The 15,450-nt window shown below is 39.9% G+C and overlaps 1 protein-coding gene across 3 annotated transcripts in view; it reads left to right on the forward strand.

The window, feature by feature from the left end:
* The window catches only part of FGD3 (FYVE, RhoGEF and PH domain containing 3), a 191,171-nt gene that overhangs the window by 156,676 nt on the left and 19,045 nt on the right, over positions 1-15,450 (forward strand). For all 3 annotated transcript variants that reach the window (XM_084633492.1, XM_084633491.1, XM_084633493.1), the window contains 2 exons: positions 3,873-3,935; positions 15,123-15,248. In XM_084633492.1, coding sequence (XP_084489618.1) covers positions 3,873-3,935; positions 15,123-15,248 — 189 coding nt within the window. The remainder of the gene's footprint in view (positions 1-3,872; positions 3,936-15,122; positions 15,249-15,450) is intronic.

Below are 15,450 nucleotides of genomic sequence, written 5' to 3' on the forward strand. Positions count from 1 at the left end.
GCAATACAAATAACAGAGTAATCATTAATTCACACCTTAAAAAAGATTTGTTGAGTGGGCAAAAATTGAGCCTGGTTATTGGCCGGTTGTTTTTCCTCCTCCCTATCAACCCAAGGATAAGAGCAGCATCAGTTTCGAAGGAGTCTCTTTTGAGTCACTTGAGATTCCATTGCAGCACCACTCCTTTAGATAGAGGATATACATGGGTTTTTTTCAGTCCCCATTTGCCATGGTTAAGGCTATGTAAATGTCTCCTTTTATTAAATACTATAAAAATGTTCCCAAGAAAAAATATTTTTCCCATTAATTCACAAAAGGCTAGTGACCCACAATGCGTGGACAGAACACAATAGTGGAAGTAAGCTAAGGAAGAGCCTTGGTTCCTCTTACGCTAAGAGGCTAAATTCCATACACGTGGGACTCCCGAGGTCTAGAAGCTGAATTCCAGCACTGGCTATGTACTGCAATTACTTAGTACCTTCTGGATCCTGTTAAAATAATGATTCTCTGGTGGAGTCATTTGGACAAATGAATGAAAAATTATCATCCCCATAGGACACATTTTACAAATGTTGAAAGTAACATTTAAAAAGTAACTTAAGGGCCATAACTAGGGATTCCAAATTGGCAGGAGTACATGTACATTTTCCAGTAGGAAGGGAGATAAAAATATTTTTCTCTGGAGAGAGAACATTTTTTCCATAGAGGCTTTTCTCCAGAGCAAATGTGAGATGCATGCTGCGATAGAATGTTAGAAGTTGCAGTTAAAATACTGATGGGGAACCTATGTGACCAGCAAATATCAGCTGCCAAACGACATTGTACCGGAAACTGCATGGATACTGTACCTAGCTCCAAGGGGATTTAGGACTTAGTGTATTAATGTTGGTAAAGCTCTTTTGAGATCTTCTGTAGCTTAAAGCTAGAGAGTGCCTGTGGAAGGCATCAGTTTCTTAGTGTATGTTTTACATATACAAATTTTTGCTTGAGGCCACTGAAGTGCTTTAGGACAACTAAGATGATTTCCCCCCACCTGGAGGGCATTCTCCACATCTCTATCAAAGCTTAGATCCCTCCCACCCCACGATATATATACTCTCTCAAGGCCTTGTGTCACAGGCTTCATCCTCCTTGCCATCAAGGATTAACTGAGACTCATCAGTGCGGCACCTTAACTGATTTGATAGAGTTCCTGTAAGACCCGGTTTTGCTGCTTTCCCTTCTTGCAGTACTAAGTAAGTATGTTGTCTCCAAAGACAGTATTGTTGCCCGCTTTGCAGAAGACAGTGCAGCTGGTTGAGTACAGAGAGGTCCGCATACGTTGCATCGTCCTAAATAGGTGTAATCCCACTCTCAGCTCCTTTTGGGGTAGTGCTAATCTACCATTCTGGGTTTGCATTGATTTAAACCACATTTGTACGTATTTGGCTCCTATTTGCCTTACAGTGTTTTTTCTGCGCCGTTGTTCGATTGTGTTAGCATATAAAGGGTTACACCTAGACTTCAAATTTAGCAGCTCTTTCAGTGTTAGTATTTTAGTCCACTAGCTGAGTCAACAGTTCTACAGCACAAATTGTTTTTACAACAAAAATAAAAACTTACTGCTTCTAATTAAAGTTGGAAGATGTAGTGTAACTAACGGATTTCTCCGAGCCTATAGATTTGGTCCCAGATCTATTCATTATATTACATGTGTTAAAGTGGGTAATGCAGATGGCATATGGGTGTGATAAGTAGGGCACTTAATGATAAAGAGGGCCTAATCCTTAGAGGTGCAGAGCATCTTCAACTGCAGTTTAAGGTAACAACAGATACAGGTACTCTGCATCTCTCAGCATCAGGCCTGTGTTTATAGAAATGTAGAGCTGGAAAGGGACCTCAGTAGGTCATCTCTGGTCCGTCCATCCACCCACCCTGAAGTAGGAGTAGGTATACCTAGACAATCCTTGGCAGGTATTTGTCTAACCTGTTCTTAAATTTCCCATGATAGGGATTCCAGAGCCTCCCCTGGAAGCCTATTCCAGAGCTTAACTACGCTTATAGTTAGGTTTATTGTTTTGTTTTTGTCTTTTTCCATCTAATATCTAACCAAATCTCCTTTGCTACAAACTGGAGTATTATGGAGTGTTCCTACAAGTTATGTCCTTGGTGTTTTTGATTTGCTATTTTAGCTTAATTAAATAAACTGTGTACATATGTTCACATTCTTGGTCTGTCTTAACATGAATGAGTTATACAAACACTTAAATGGGTGAAATCTGTATCAAGGAGCTACACTTCCATCCTAGGGTTCTGATTGTGATGGGTTGGATCACAGAAAACCCCGTGGGGCTGCCAACTGATGTTCCGAGACTACCTCTGAGCCTGTTTTCCCTGCCAGCTTGGGACTCCAGAACCTTGCCTTGTTTGAGCCAGACACATTTGCCTGTTGCAAACACAGACCCAAGTCTGAACCACATCCCGTAAAAGCTGCAGGCTTAACTGAAAACAGCTTAAGAAGTGTTCCTGTCTCCAATACTCAGATGCCTAGCTCCCAGTGGGGTCCAAACCCCAAATAAATCCGTTTTACCCTGTATACAGTTTATACAGTTTAAACTCATAAATTTTTCTCCCTGTATAACACGGATAGAGAGATATGCACAGCTGTATACCCCCAGGTATTAATACATACTCTGGGTTAATTAATAAGTAAAAATTATTTTATTAAATACAAAAGGTAGGATTGAAGTGGTTCCAAGTAATAACAGACAGAACAAAGTGAATTACGAGGCAAAATAAAACAAAACGCGCAAGTCTAAACCTAATGCGGTAAGAAAATGATTACAGATTAAATCTCACCCTCAGAGATGTTCCAGTAAGTTTCTTTTACAAACTAGCCTCCTTCTAGTCTGGGTCCAACAAACACCCCTGTGGTTACTGTCCTTTGTTCCAGTTTCTTTCAGGTATCCTTTTGGGGGTGGAGAGGCTATCTCTTGAGCCAGATGAAGACAAAATGGAGGGGTCTCCCAGGGGCTTAAATAGACTTTCTCTTGTGGGTGGAGACCCCCTCTTCTCTTCTCTTTGCAAAATCCAACTCCAAGATGGAGTTTTGTAGTCACATGGGCAAGTCACATGTCCATGCATGACTCAGTGGCCAAGCCAGGCCACATTCCCAGGAAAGCTCAGATGTGGTTTGGTGTCTCAACGTTCATTGTTAGCTTAAGTGTTTCTTGATTGGGCACTTAACTTGCAAATTCCTTTTGAAAGAAGTTGACCAAATGCCTTACTAAGGCTACTTAAAATCAACCAAGTACACAGCCAATATTCATAACTTTGAATACAAAAATGATACATGCATACAAATAGGATGAATATATTCAGTAAATCATAACCTTTACAGAGATATGTTACATGGTATATGTAGCATAAAACATATTCCAGTTATGTCATATATACATTCATAAGCATGTTTCCATAAAGCCTTATGGGGTGCAACGTCACACTGATGACTACACAAACTACTTTGCTTTTTTGGTTTCTATTATAAGAATCAATGTAGCTGTGAAATTGAAAATCTGCCCCTTTTTGTTTTATATGTGAAACCCAAAACTTTTCTTCTGTTTAAGGTGTCTGTATTAGGTATTTATTGTGTGCATGCACATTTCTGAATATGTAAACAGACCTTTGTAATTCAGTACCGTCTGTAAAGTCACCCACTTTATTGCCAGCTGAATATTCCAGAGTAGTTGAATACATGTGCAATTACTTATATTCATAACCAGAACAAATGAGGGGTTAGAAGTATATTATTCCATGTTTTGATTTTAATGATTAACATAATTTAAGAGCAATCTCCACATTGAAATGTTCTTTGTGATTTACTTTTCCTTCAGATAGTAAGCACCAGCTCCGTAGAATCTATGCCAGGAGCAGATGGCATCAGTGCATCTGGAGGGGTAAGTAATTATGAGATTAACATTTTTGTTTAGGCAGACTTTTCTCAGTTTTTTTAGAACTCTGGTTATTTTCCCCATTCAGTGTTGTTATCCAGTCATTGACTGGTTTCAGGTGTATGTGTTTGCAATTGTATAATTGAACGTCAGCTCAGAAGTAGAATTTGAGAAATAATTAGTCTATAGTATGTTTCTCATTTATTTCTGCTGAGGGTGTTGGGTGGTGAAAAGGTTGGTTCTTTAACACCGTGAAAGATTGGATACTGTGCAAGCCAAATATTTTTCATAACAATTTCAACACAGTCCTCATAGCCCTGTGATGTCAGCTGTTGAGTCATTTCAGCACTCCTACTCTAAGAGGGTTTGTGCGCTCATTATCTTATATCTTTAGTACACTCTTCCCTCCCATCTAAGACAGCCTACCAGAATCCCAGGTCTTCAGGAAGGGTCTTAGATACTGCATGACCGCCTTCAACAGCAAGCGTCCTCGCCAAAAGTTATCCTAGTTTATTGTGGAACGGTCAGAAGTAGTCTTTAATAGCATTATTTGCCCAATGCATGGACTGTTGTCTCCAGGCAGCCTCACATTGTGCCCCCATCTCCTCCCATCCACTTGTGTAATAGTAGATACCTTAAGTGTCTTCGTTGTCCCTTTCTGGAAGCAGATGAGAGATGCTGCATGGCAGCTCTCCTCCTCCTTACCCCCATTTACTCCCTCTCACTAGTAGGTGGCCTTCTGTGGTCCAGCTACCACATATGTACAGAATCAGCCCAGAAATGCATTTAATAGGATGATTCCCCAAGTATCTTTGTTGGGATTGGCACATTGTTAGAGCTCTGCCCAGGAGACACATCCTATTTCAGAAACCAGTAAGCAGAGGGTTAACAGTTTTGTATAAGTCCGTGTGTTGACGTATAACACCAGATAAGGGAGTTGATATAGACAGTTATGATTCAATTAAGTTTTTAATTTAAGTGTACAATTCCTTACCTGTACCACTAACAGCATGTAATCTATTAAAAATGAAAGACTTTTTGAAAACTGGCATAGTTCTCATTATTTATGTTTGTTAATATTTTGCATTTCCCTGATAAACCGTGAAAATCACGTCACTTCTGTTTTTCTTTAAGTCAGTCATACATTCAGTGCTGCAATGTTTGGGTTGCAAATATTACAGAAAAATATTTGTTTTTAAAAAATTGTTTCAATTTCAATTTTTAAAAAATGGAAACATTTATCTGGGTCTCGTGTTTCATAAAATGTTTTAACTAGATCTAAATTTTGTTCAAAGTTAACTTGAGTCCAATTACTTTTAATACATATTTGTGTAACAATGGATTTGAATGGTATGTCTTGGTTTATTTAATAATCTTCCATAAAATTATATTTTAAAGAAAAATAACTTTTAAATACCCCTGAATTTAAATAACATATTTTAGTTGATTAAAAAATAATTCATTGTTCCTCAGGCTAATAAGACTTATGTTCCTCTGCCTACCTAACAATGATTGTTTTTCATTGTGCTATATTTTAACACAGTTGTGTGACGGAACAGTAACATCAGCGTGAACTGTGTTGCAGGTCACAGCCTTAAGTCGTATTTGATTTTAATTGTCACACCTATTAAGAACCATCCCAGTATTCGTGCAAGAGGAATTGCACTGATTCTACTTTAATCTTATTCATGTAAACCACTTGGTGGTAGTGGTGGTCAGCAAACTAGTATCTCCCTTCTATGTTTGGCTCAGCTTAATGAAGAAATATGAAGAAGAATAAGACTTATTTGAAGATTATTACGTGTTAGCATAGCCAGACAATAAAGAAATAATAGAAGAAATGCAACAAGTGTACAAACGCTGCATTATGGTAACTGCTTACAGCCAACATACAGTGCTCATTATACTTTTGTATACATAAATTCAAACCCAACCTACAGTTCCTAATATTCAGTATAAATGTCTTACACATACAGAAATTGGTATATGGTCAAGAATTCTGAGCCATGTAACTAAAAAAAAACCCTGCAATATTACGAAGTGTAAAACATACTATTTTTAATATGAGTTAACTCCATTTCACTTAATTCAACACATTTTCAAAGACTCATGCTGAAGGGGTGTGTGTGTGTTTGTGTGTATGTTGATGAACAGGTAGTTTTCACATGGAAAATATGTAACTCCATAAAATGGGTAAATGAGCTTGGAAATACCTCTGTTGTTCATGCACCTGTCTATGTGAGCACCTGATTATCAGTTTGAACTCTTGCATATAACAGGCATGTGCAATTTAGGTGCTTATATTTTAAATAGGGCTGTCAATTAATCACAGTTAACATGCAATTAACTCAAAACAATTAATCGCGATTAAAAAAATTAATCACAATTAATCGCAGTATAACTCTCATTGTTAAACAAGAGAATACCAATTGAAATTTATTAAATATTTTGGATGTTTTTCTACTTTTTCATATATATCTTCCATTCTGTGTTGTAATTGAAATCAAAGCGTATATTTTGATTCCAAATATTTGCACTGCAAAAATGATGAACAGAAGAAATAGTATTTTTCAACTCACCTCATACAAGTACTGTAGTGCAATCTCTTTGTCCTGAAAATGCAACTTACAAATGTAGATTTTTGTTGTTGTTACATAACTGCACTCAAAAACAAAACAATGTAAAACTTCAGAACCTACAAGTCCACTCAGTCCTACTTCTTGTTCAGCCAATCGCCAAGACAAACAAGTTTGTTTACATTTACAGGAGATAATGCTGTCCTGCTCTTATTTGCATGGCACTTTTGTAGCCAGCATTGCAGGGTATTTACATGCCAGATATGCCAAACATTCTTATGACCCTTCATGCTTCAGTCACCATTCCAGAGGTCATGCTTCCATGCTGATGGTGCTCATTAAAAAAATAATGGATTAATTAAATTTGTGACAGAATGCCTTGGGGGGAGAATTGTACATCCCCTGCTCTGTTTTACCTGCATTCTGCCATATAATTCATGTTACAGCAGTTTCGGATGATGACCCAGCACATGTTGTTCTTCGTTTTAAGAACACTTGCACTGCAGATTTAACAAAACGCAAAGAAGGTACCAATGTGAGATTTGTAAAGTTGGCTACAGCACTCGACCCGAGATTTAAGAATCTGAAGTGTCTTCCAAAATCTCAGAGGGACGAGGTGTGGAACATGCTTTTAGAAGTCTTAAAAGAGCAACACTCTGATGCAGAAACTACAGAACCCAAACCACAAAAAAAGAAAATCAACTTCTGCTGGTGCCATCTGACTCAGATAATGAAAATGAACATGCATTGGTCTACACTGCTTTGGATTGTTATTGAGCAGAACCCGTCATCAGCATGGACGCATGTCCTCTGGAATGATGGTTGAAGAATGAAGGGACATATGAATCTTTAGTGCATCTGGCATATAAATATCTTGCGACGCCAGCTACAACAGAGCCCTGAGAACACTTGTTCTCACTTTGTAAACAAGAAGCAGGCAGTATTATCTCCTGCAAATGTAAACAAACTTGTTTGTCTGAGTGATTGGCTGAACAAGAAGTAGGACTGAGTGGACTTGCAAGCTCTAAAATGGTACATTGTTTTATTTTTAATGCAATTTTTTTGTACATAATTCTGTATTTGTAAATTCAACTTTCATGATAAAGATTAGGTGAATTGAAAAATACAATTTCTTTTGTTTTTTTATAGTGCAAACACTTGTAATAAAAAACAAATATAAAGTGAGCACTGTACACTTTGTATTCTGTGTTGTAATTGAAATCAATATATTTGAAAATGTAGAAAACATCCAAAAATATTTAAATAAATGGCATTCTGTTATTGTTTAACAGTGTAATTAATCATGATTAATTTTTTTAATCGCTTGAAAGCCCTAATCTTAAATACTGGACTAGACATAAGATGAAAGAGAAAAATGAGGAAAAAAATAACAAGAAAACAATGAAATTATAAAAACAGACAATCCCCCAAACCCTTTTCATTCCTTAATGTTATGGTGAACTTTCTTGGCTTTCCTTCCTCCCTCTGAAGTGAAGGAGGCTATAACAGTTTGCTAACGATGCCTGGTTTTCTCATTTTTCCCTGGCCGAAGCGCTGATCTAGCAAACACTTATGCATATGCTTAGATTTAAGGCATGAGTAGTTCCAAAGTGTAGTCATTGAAATGCTCTTCCAATTTTTTGATCAAAATTCAAAACTTCAATGAAAAGTTTAACCGGAAATCAAAATTTTGAAAAATGTGAGATAACTGTAGAATAAAAGCAGATTAATGGTCAAAACTTCCCTGTTTGAGAAAGCAACTCTTAGGCCCTGATCCTGCAAAGAGTTCCACATGCAGTTAACTTTATCTGTAAGTAGTCTCACTAACCTCAATAGGATTAGTTGTATGAGGAAAGTTGAGCATTAATATTATTATTTTTTATTGTTTACTTGCAGTAAGATCAAAAGGCCTCAGGTGGGGTCAGGCCCTCTTTTTGGTAGGTCCTTTTTGAACATATATAATTAATTCAGTTGGTCAAACAAAAGAGACAGATGCTCAGCTGGTCAATGGAGCTATGACAGTTAGGATCTGATCTGGCCTCCAGAACACGTGCGTTATTCAAAGCACTCTCTTGACTTGCAAGGAACTCTCTTCAGGCGATGTGTAATTAGCAGTAGATGGAACCGCTTACTATGTGACCTATGCTCCTTTGAATGGGTAGACTGTCTTGTTTAATGTAATTCAGTGCTTAAAACAGAGATCTGAAAGCAAAGTCTCTTTGGTTCTGTCCCCATTACTGCCACTGAATAACTGTATGACATTAAGTCACTTGACATTTCTGTACCTCAGGTTTTCCATTTTAAATATGGACCTCAGAGGGGCATTCTGCAGCTTAATTAATGTTTGTCAAGTGTTTAGATCTTTGAATTAAAGACATTTTAACTTTTTGGGGTCTTTTTTGTTTGTTTATTAAAAATAATACAAAGTAAAGTTCTTGTCGTGGGCTCTAGGCCCCTTTGCCATACATTAAAATACAATCATAAAAAAAATCAGCTCACCCGAAACCCAGTCAATATCTCCCTAACCACAACCCCAGCCTTTATTTTACTCTTCTGTCCCTCACTATCCCCCACCTCCACTGTGGTAAATACATGGGCCTTGCAGTCATGAAGGTCACCTAATTCTTGCTATTTTAGATGAAGAGGAAAGTAGGTTTCAAAGCTGAGGTCTCTCATGGAAAATACCTTACTGGCAGCTTCCTCTCTTTTATGCTATGGAAATGCACATTATTATTATCATCTCATTTATTTGGGAGCTACCCAGTGCATTCCAAATCAATCAGCTGACTTCTCGCTAAAGAAAGCCAGTGTACAGTGAGGAATTTTAAGCAGTTGTTTCTCCTCACTGCAGTTGTTAGTATGTATCAACAGGAATGGATATTGTGCATCAGGTAGACATAGTGTTGGTCTTATACTATTCTTTAAGATTACCTTCCAGTAACTTAACTCACAAGGCCAAATTTTGCCCTCAGTTACACCCATGCAATCCTGTTAACAGCAATGAAGCTATGTGGGTATGTATGAGCACTAAAATCTTGTAGTGCAAATTCTAACAATATAAAACTTTTCAAAGTTTAATTAGCCAGTGATGAAGTGCTTTGCTGTAATGATTTAAGAAGGGTTCATTCCTCTACAGTTGAAAGGAAATGCAGTCTCCTAAACATTTAATTAGCATTAACACCAGAATTAAAGCTGTAAAACAAATCCATCAGAAATGAATGACTTTAGCCTGTAGAAATGCTGGGAAAAATGGATGCTCTTTAGACTCATGCTGATTAGGGAAAGTATTCCAAGTCTCCTTAATTGTATGCCTTACTTTGAGAAGGTCGATATAGTCTGAAATGAAACTCAGTGGTAGTGCGTCATCTAAGACATCTGTAAATGATTTAGTTGTGATAATGTCAGGTTAGCTGCAGCAAACTCTTTACAAGTGAAGTGCAGCACCACATTTGAGCTGTGTGTGTGAGAGGACATGGATCCGTAGGAACTCTTTCTGTTCTGGGCAGCTGTAAATGTGCACATAAAGAGAGCTCTAGTCATGTTCCTTGAATGAGCAAATCTGTGTCACTGCACTCCATAAAGTTTAACGCAAAACATCATCTGTCCCTATGTAAAGGTTTGCCCTTGCAGCAGGAAGGAAGCAAACAAAATCGAAAAGAACAAATTCATTTAAAACTGAGGGACTGGTTGCAGTCAGGGTCGTTCCTGTAGCACTGTTGACTGGCATTCTGCTTTCCATTGTCCCCAGAGAATATCAGAACAGAGGGTCAGTTAGAGGCGTTAGAAAACTTAGGAGTAGCAATGTAGTCAGCAATGTAGCAGCTTGGCCCCTTTGCATCACCCTGTCCTGCTCCAGGAAAAGGAGTAGGGCCTCGGAGGAGCAGGGTGAAGGGTGCAGTTAGGGCAAGTGAGGGGAACCAAGTGTGTGTGCTGGAGACATTCTGTGAGACCGAGAGATAGGTAAAGGCTAAGAAGAGCAGGAGAAAGCAAGAGGGCCCAGAGCAAAGGGAAAAAGGAAGAGGGACAGTGGCTGGTTGGGGAGGGGAGGTTGTGGCCTGGAGCATGTAAGAAGGTGATAGCAGATGGGACAGATAGTAAACAAGGTCACAAGGAAGATGATGCGGAAGTCAGCTGGTATAGCCACGAACTATATCATGTGATGTTGCTTTCTGACATGCAGATTTTCCTGTGGGATAAAAATATTAAATGTAGCAAATCTTCTTTCTAAAAAACAATGAGGAGTACTTGTGGCACCTTAGAGACTAACAAATTTATTTGGGCATAAGCTTTCATGGGCTAAAACCCACTTCATCAGATGCATGGAGTGGAAAATACAGTAGGAAAATATATATACATAGTACATGAAAAGGTGGGAGTTGCCTTACCAATTCTAACAAGACAATTCAATTAAAGTGGGCTATTATCAACAGGAGGAAAAATCAATTTTGTAGTGGTAATCAGGGTGGCCCATTTCAAACGGTTGACAAGAAGGTGTGAGTAACAGTAGGGGGAAATGAGCATAGGGAAATTAGTTTTTAGTTCTTGTAGTGACCCATCCACTCCCAGTCTTTATTCAGGCCTAATTTGATGGTGTCCAGTTTGCAAATTAATTCCAGTTCTGCAGTTTCTCATTGGAGTCTGTTTTTGAAGTTTTTTTGTTGAAGAATTGCCACTTTTAAGTCTGTTATTGAGTGTCCAGGGAGATTGAAGTGGTTTTTGAATGGTTTTTGAATGATCATAGAATCATAGAATCATAGAATATCAGGGTTGGAAGGGACCCCAGAAGGTCATCTAGTCCAACCCCCTGCTCGAAGCAGGACCAATTCCCAGTTAAATCATCCCAGCCAGGGCTTTGTCAAGCCTGACCTTAAAAACCTCTAAGGAAGGAGATTCTACCACCTCCCTAGGTAACGCATTCCAGTGTTTCACCACCCTCTTAGTGAAAAAGTTTTTCCTAATATCCAATCTAAACCTCCCCCACTGCAACTTGAGACCATTACTCCTCGTTCTGTCATCTGCTACCATTGAGAACAGTCTAGAGCCATCCTCTTTGGAACCCCCTTTCAGGTAGTTGAAAGCAGCTATCAAATCCCCCCTCATTCTTCTCTTCTGCAGGCTAAACAATCCCAGCTCCCTCAGCCTCTCCTCATAACTCATGTGTTCCAGTCCCCTAATCATTTTTGTTGCCCTTCGCTGGACTCTCTCCAATTTATCCACATCCTTCTTGAATGTGGGGCCCAAAACTGGACACAGTACTCCAGATGAGGCCTCACCAATGTCGAATAGAGGGGAACGATCACGTCCCTCGATCTGCTCGCTATGCCCCTACTTATACATCCCAAAATGCCATTGGCCTTCTTGGCAACAAGGGCACACTGCTGACTCATATCCAGCTTCTCGTCCACTGTCACCCCTAGGTCCTTTTCCGCAGAACTGCTGCCTAGCCATTCGGTCCCTAGTCTGTAGCTGTGCATTGGGTTCTTCCGTCCTAAGTGCAGGACCCTGCACTTATCCTTATTGAACCTCATCAGATTTCTTTTGGCCCAATCCTCCAATTTGTCTAGGTCCTTCTGTATCCTATCCCTCCCCTCCAGCGTATCTACCACTCCTCCCAGTTTAGTATCATCCGCAAATTTGCTGAGAGTGCAATCCACACCATCCTCCAGATCATTTATGAAGATATTGAACAAAACCGGCCCCAGGACCGACCCTTGGGGTACTCCACTTGATACCGGCTGCCAACTAGACATGGAGCCATTGATCACTACCCGTTGAGCCCGACAATCTAGCCAGCTTTCTACCCACCTTATAGTGCATTCATCCAGCCCATACTTCCTTAACTTGCTGACAAGAATACTGTGGGAGACCGTGTCAAAAGCTTTGCTAAAGTCAAGAAACAAGATATAATTCTTGACGTCTGATTTGTGTCCATTTATTCTTTTGCGTAGAGACTGTCCAGTTTGGCCAATGTACATGGCAGAAGGGCATTGCTGGCACATGATGGCATATATCACATTGGTAGATGTGCAGGTGAACGAGCCCCTGATGGTGTGGCTCATGTGGTTATATCGTATGATGATGTCCTTTGAATAGATATGTGGACAGAGTTGGCAATGGGGTTTGTTGCAAGGATAGGTTCCTGGGTTAGTGTTTTTGTCATGTGGTGTGTAGTTGCTGGTGAGTATTTGCTCCAGGAATTGCTACTGAGAAATGGAACACAGCTCCCTCCTTCGCCCCTTTGATTTTGCTGAGATTGAGTGCTCAGGGTTCAAACTGCTGGCTGCTCATGGCCTTTTCACAGGTTGCATTGAAATCAGTGAGAGTTACAAACATTCAGCGCATCTCAGAATCAAGTCTTAGAAATGGTTGCTTTAGTGGCTTTCACAGGGGCAGCTACAACATGTTGACTTACTAGAGAGACCTCACTCACTGGGTTGGCTTTCACTGTGCTGAGGAGAGAGGGTTCTTTAGAAGGCTACAGGCTTCCCTTCAGGCTGGTATCTCTAACATGGCAATGAGAGGGCCGCCACCTCTGATTTTATATACTGGCTCCCATCTCTGAATTCCCAAGCCTCTGGAATCCCTCTCCTCTTATGAAAGACTTCAGCTTTCTGAAGATGCAATTATTTGGGTAGATGGCTCTCTCACATAAGTCTTGTGACTTACCTCTTCTTATGGTGCACAGCTCTCTGAGGAAGAAGGGTGTGTGTGTTTTTCTCAATGTACAATCGCATCCCTTTCTAAATGTAATCTGTAGGTTGTTTGTTCTTTATCTGGTAATATAGGTTCCTTCAGACTGCTCTGGGCATAATGAAAGCTGGAAACAGAGCTGCATTATTGTGAAATTACTGCTTACACGTTCCCCTTAAATTGATTGCTGGAGCGCCAATATAAACTCCATAACAAAAGTAAAATATCTTTTTTATTTTATACAAAGCTCCTGCTTTAGTTATGGGCACGTGATAAAAATTTACGAGGGAAAGGTTTTTCTCTCAATAGATTGTGAGTGGATTATCTGAAGCACAGAAATAGCGAATGAATTATTAAGGCTTTTGTCTTGCACGCTGCAGTTTGACATTATTTCGCTAGTGAAACCATCTTACATTCCCATAGTGTGATGTATTTCCTCTGCATAGACATAAGTGAAATTCACGGCAGGGATGGTGCCAGAGTAATTTGGTTATAAATTTTTGCACAGAAAGTGTGTGGAAAGTCTGCCATGGTGGGAGTAGTACAAAGTGCCTACTACAATCTTCCCTCCTACTATAGGACCCAGCGGCAGCCAGTAGAGTCCCCAAAGGGAGCTGTGCCGACCAGGGAGAAGGCACAGGGATTTATTTATCCAAATTTATAAGGAGATGCATGTGTCCATCCAGAGCTCTGAGCTCAGGACCATAGTTTTACAAGCTCCTCGTAGACTTTAAGGCCAGAAGGAACCAATCATGATCATCTAGTTGGACCTCCTGCACATTGCAGGCAACAGAACCTCACCCACCCACTCCTGTAATAGGCCCATAACCTCTGCCTGAGTTACTGAAGTCCTCAAATCTTGATTTAAAGACTGCAAGTTACAGCGAATCCATCATTTACTCTAGTTCAAACCCACAAACAATCCATGCCCCATGCTGCAAAGGAAGGGGGAAAAAACCTAGTATCTCTGTCAGTCTGATCTGGGAGAAAATTCCTTGGCAACCCCAAGTATGGTGATCAGTTACCCCCTAAGCATGTGGGTGAGACCCACCATCCAGATATCCAGGAAAGAATTCTCTGTAGTAACTCAGAGCCCGCCCCCATCTAGTGACCCATCTCTGGCCATTGGAGATGTTTCCTGATAGCAGTTGCAGATGGGCCATATGTCATAATAGGCAATCTTATCATGCCACCCCTCCATACAATTAGCAAGCTCAGTCTTAAAGCAAGTTAGCTCCCATTACTCCCTTTGGAAGGCAGTTCCAAACAATGCCCACTTCAAAACTAATCGGCACATCAGAGTACAAGACTGCTCTTCCCATCCAAGCCACCCTTGCACAAATCTCCCTCTCCCTCACCCCTCAGAGAATATAAGTTTTGCAACATGAAATCATAGAACTATAGGGTTAGAAAGGACCACAAGGGTCATCTAGTCCAACCACCTGCCAAGATGAAGAATTTGTTGTGTCTAAACCATCCAAGACATTTGGCTATCCAGCCACTATGCTATAGTTTGAACCCATGTCCTGAAGGATAATCAAATTCAGGCTTTGTTGGATAACCAGAGAAAGAGTGAGTTCCAGAGTGAAGCCCCCTCACTGAAAATGCCCTTCCTCCAGACCCATCCCCTTTAAACCAATAGGCTATCAGATGGAGTGACTTTCTGGTTCCGGTGATGCACAATGGAAGAGGTGGACTCTGAGGAGTAGGGCCCAAACAGCTGAGAGCCTTATAATTAAAAATCAGCACATCCCCACAGCAGCCTCAACCCCAACAGGCTTGGTAAGAGGAAATTTTCCCTAAAATTGTCTGGGTGGGGAATAAATCTGGGAAAGAGCTTCATAAGCATGGTAGAAATTGAGTGGCAGAAAATTGTTTTGCAATAGTTATGTTGTATAATGTCACCTATCTGTATGTTTCATTTCAGCCTGATTCCTGCAGAAAATCATCTTCTAAAACCAAGCGAGACAAGGAAAAGCAAACTTGCAAAAGCTGCAACGAAAGCTTTAATTCCATCACTAAAAGGCGGCACCATTGCAAACAATGTGGAGCAGTGAGTATCAGAATGAAATTGTAGCAGTGTTTCATTTTATGTCCATTTAATTAGTCTATCTGTAACAAACGACTTTTTAAATCAAATTCTGAGTTTGTTTCATTCTGAGGGAGCTTTTCAGTTTCCAGTAGGATAGACACTGGAGTTCGCAGCAGGGCTGTGGTAGAATAGACCTTTCAACTTGCTTTGTCCATTGGGGATC

Source organism: Lepidochelys olivacea (genome assembly GCF_965140295.1).
Source record: "Lepidochelys olivacea isolate rLepOli2 genome assembly, chromosome: 7".
Classification (NCBI taxonomy): Eukaryota; Metazoa; Chordata; order Testudines; family Cheloniidae; genus Lepidochelys; species Lepidochelys olivacea.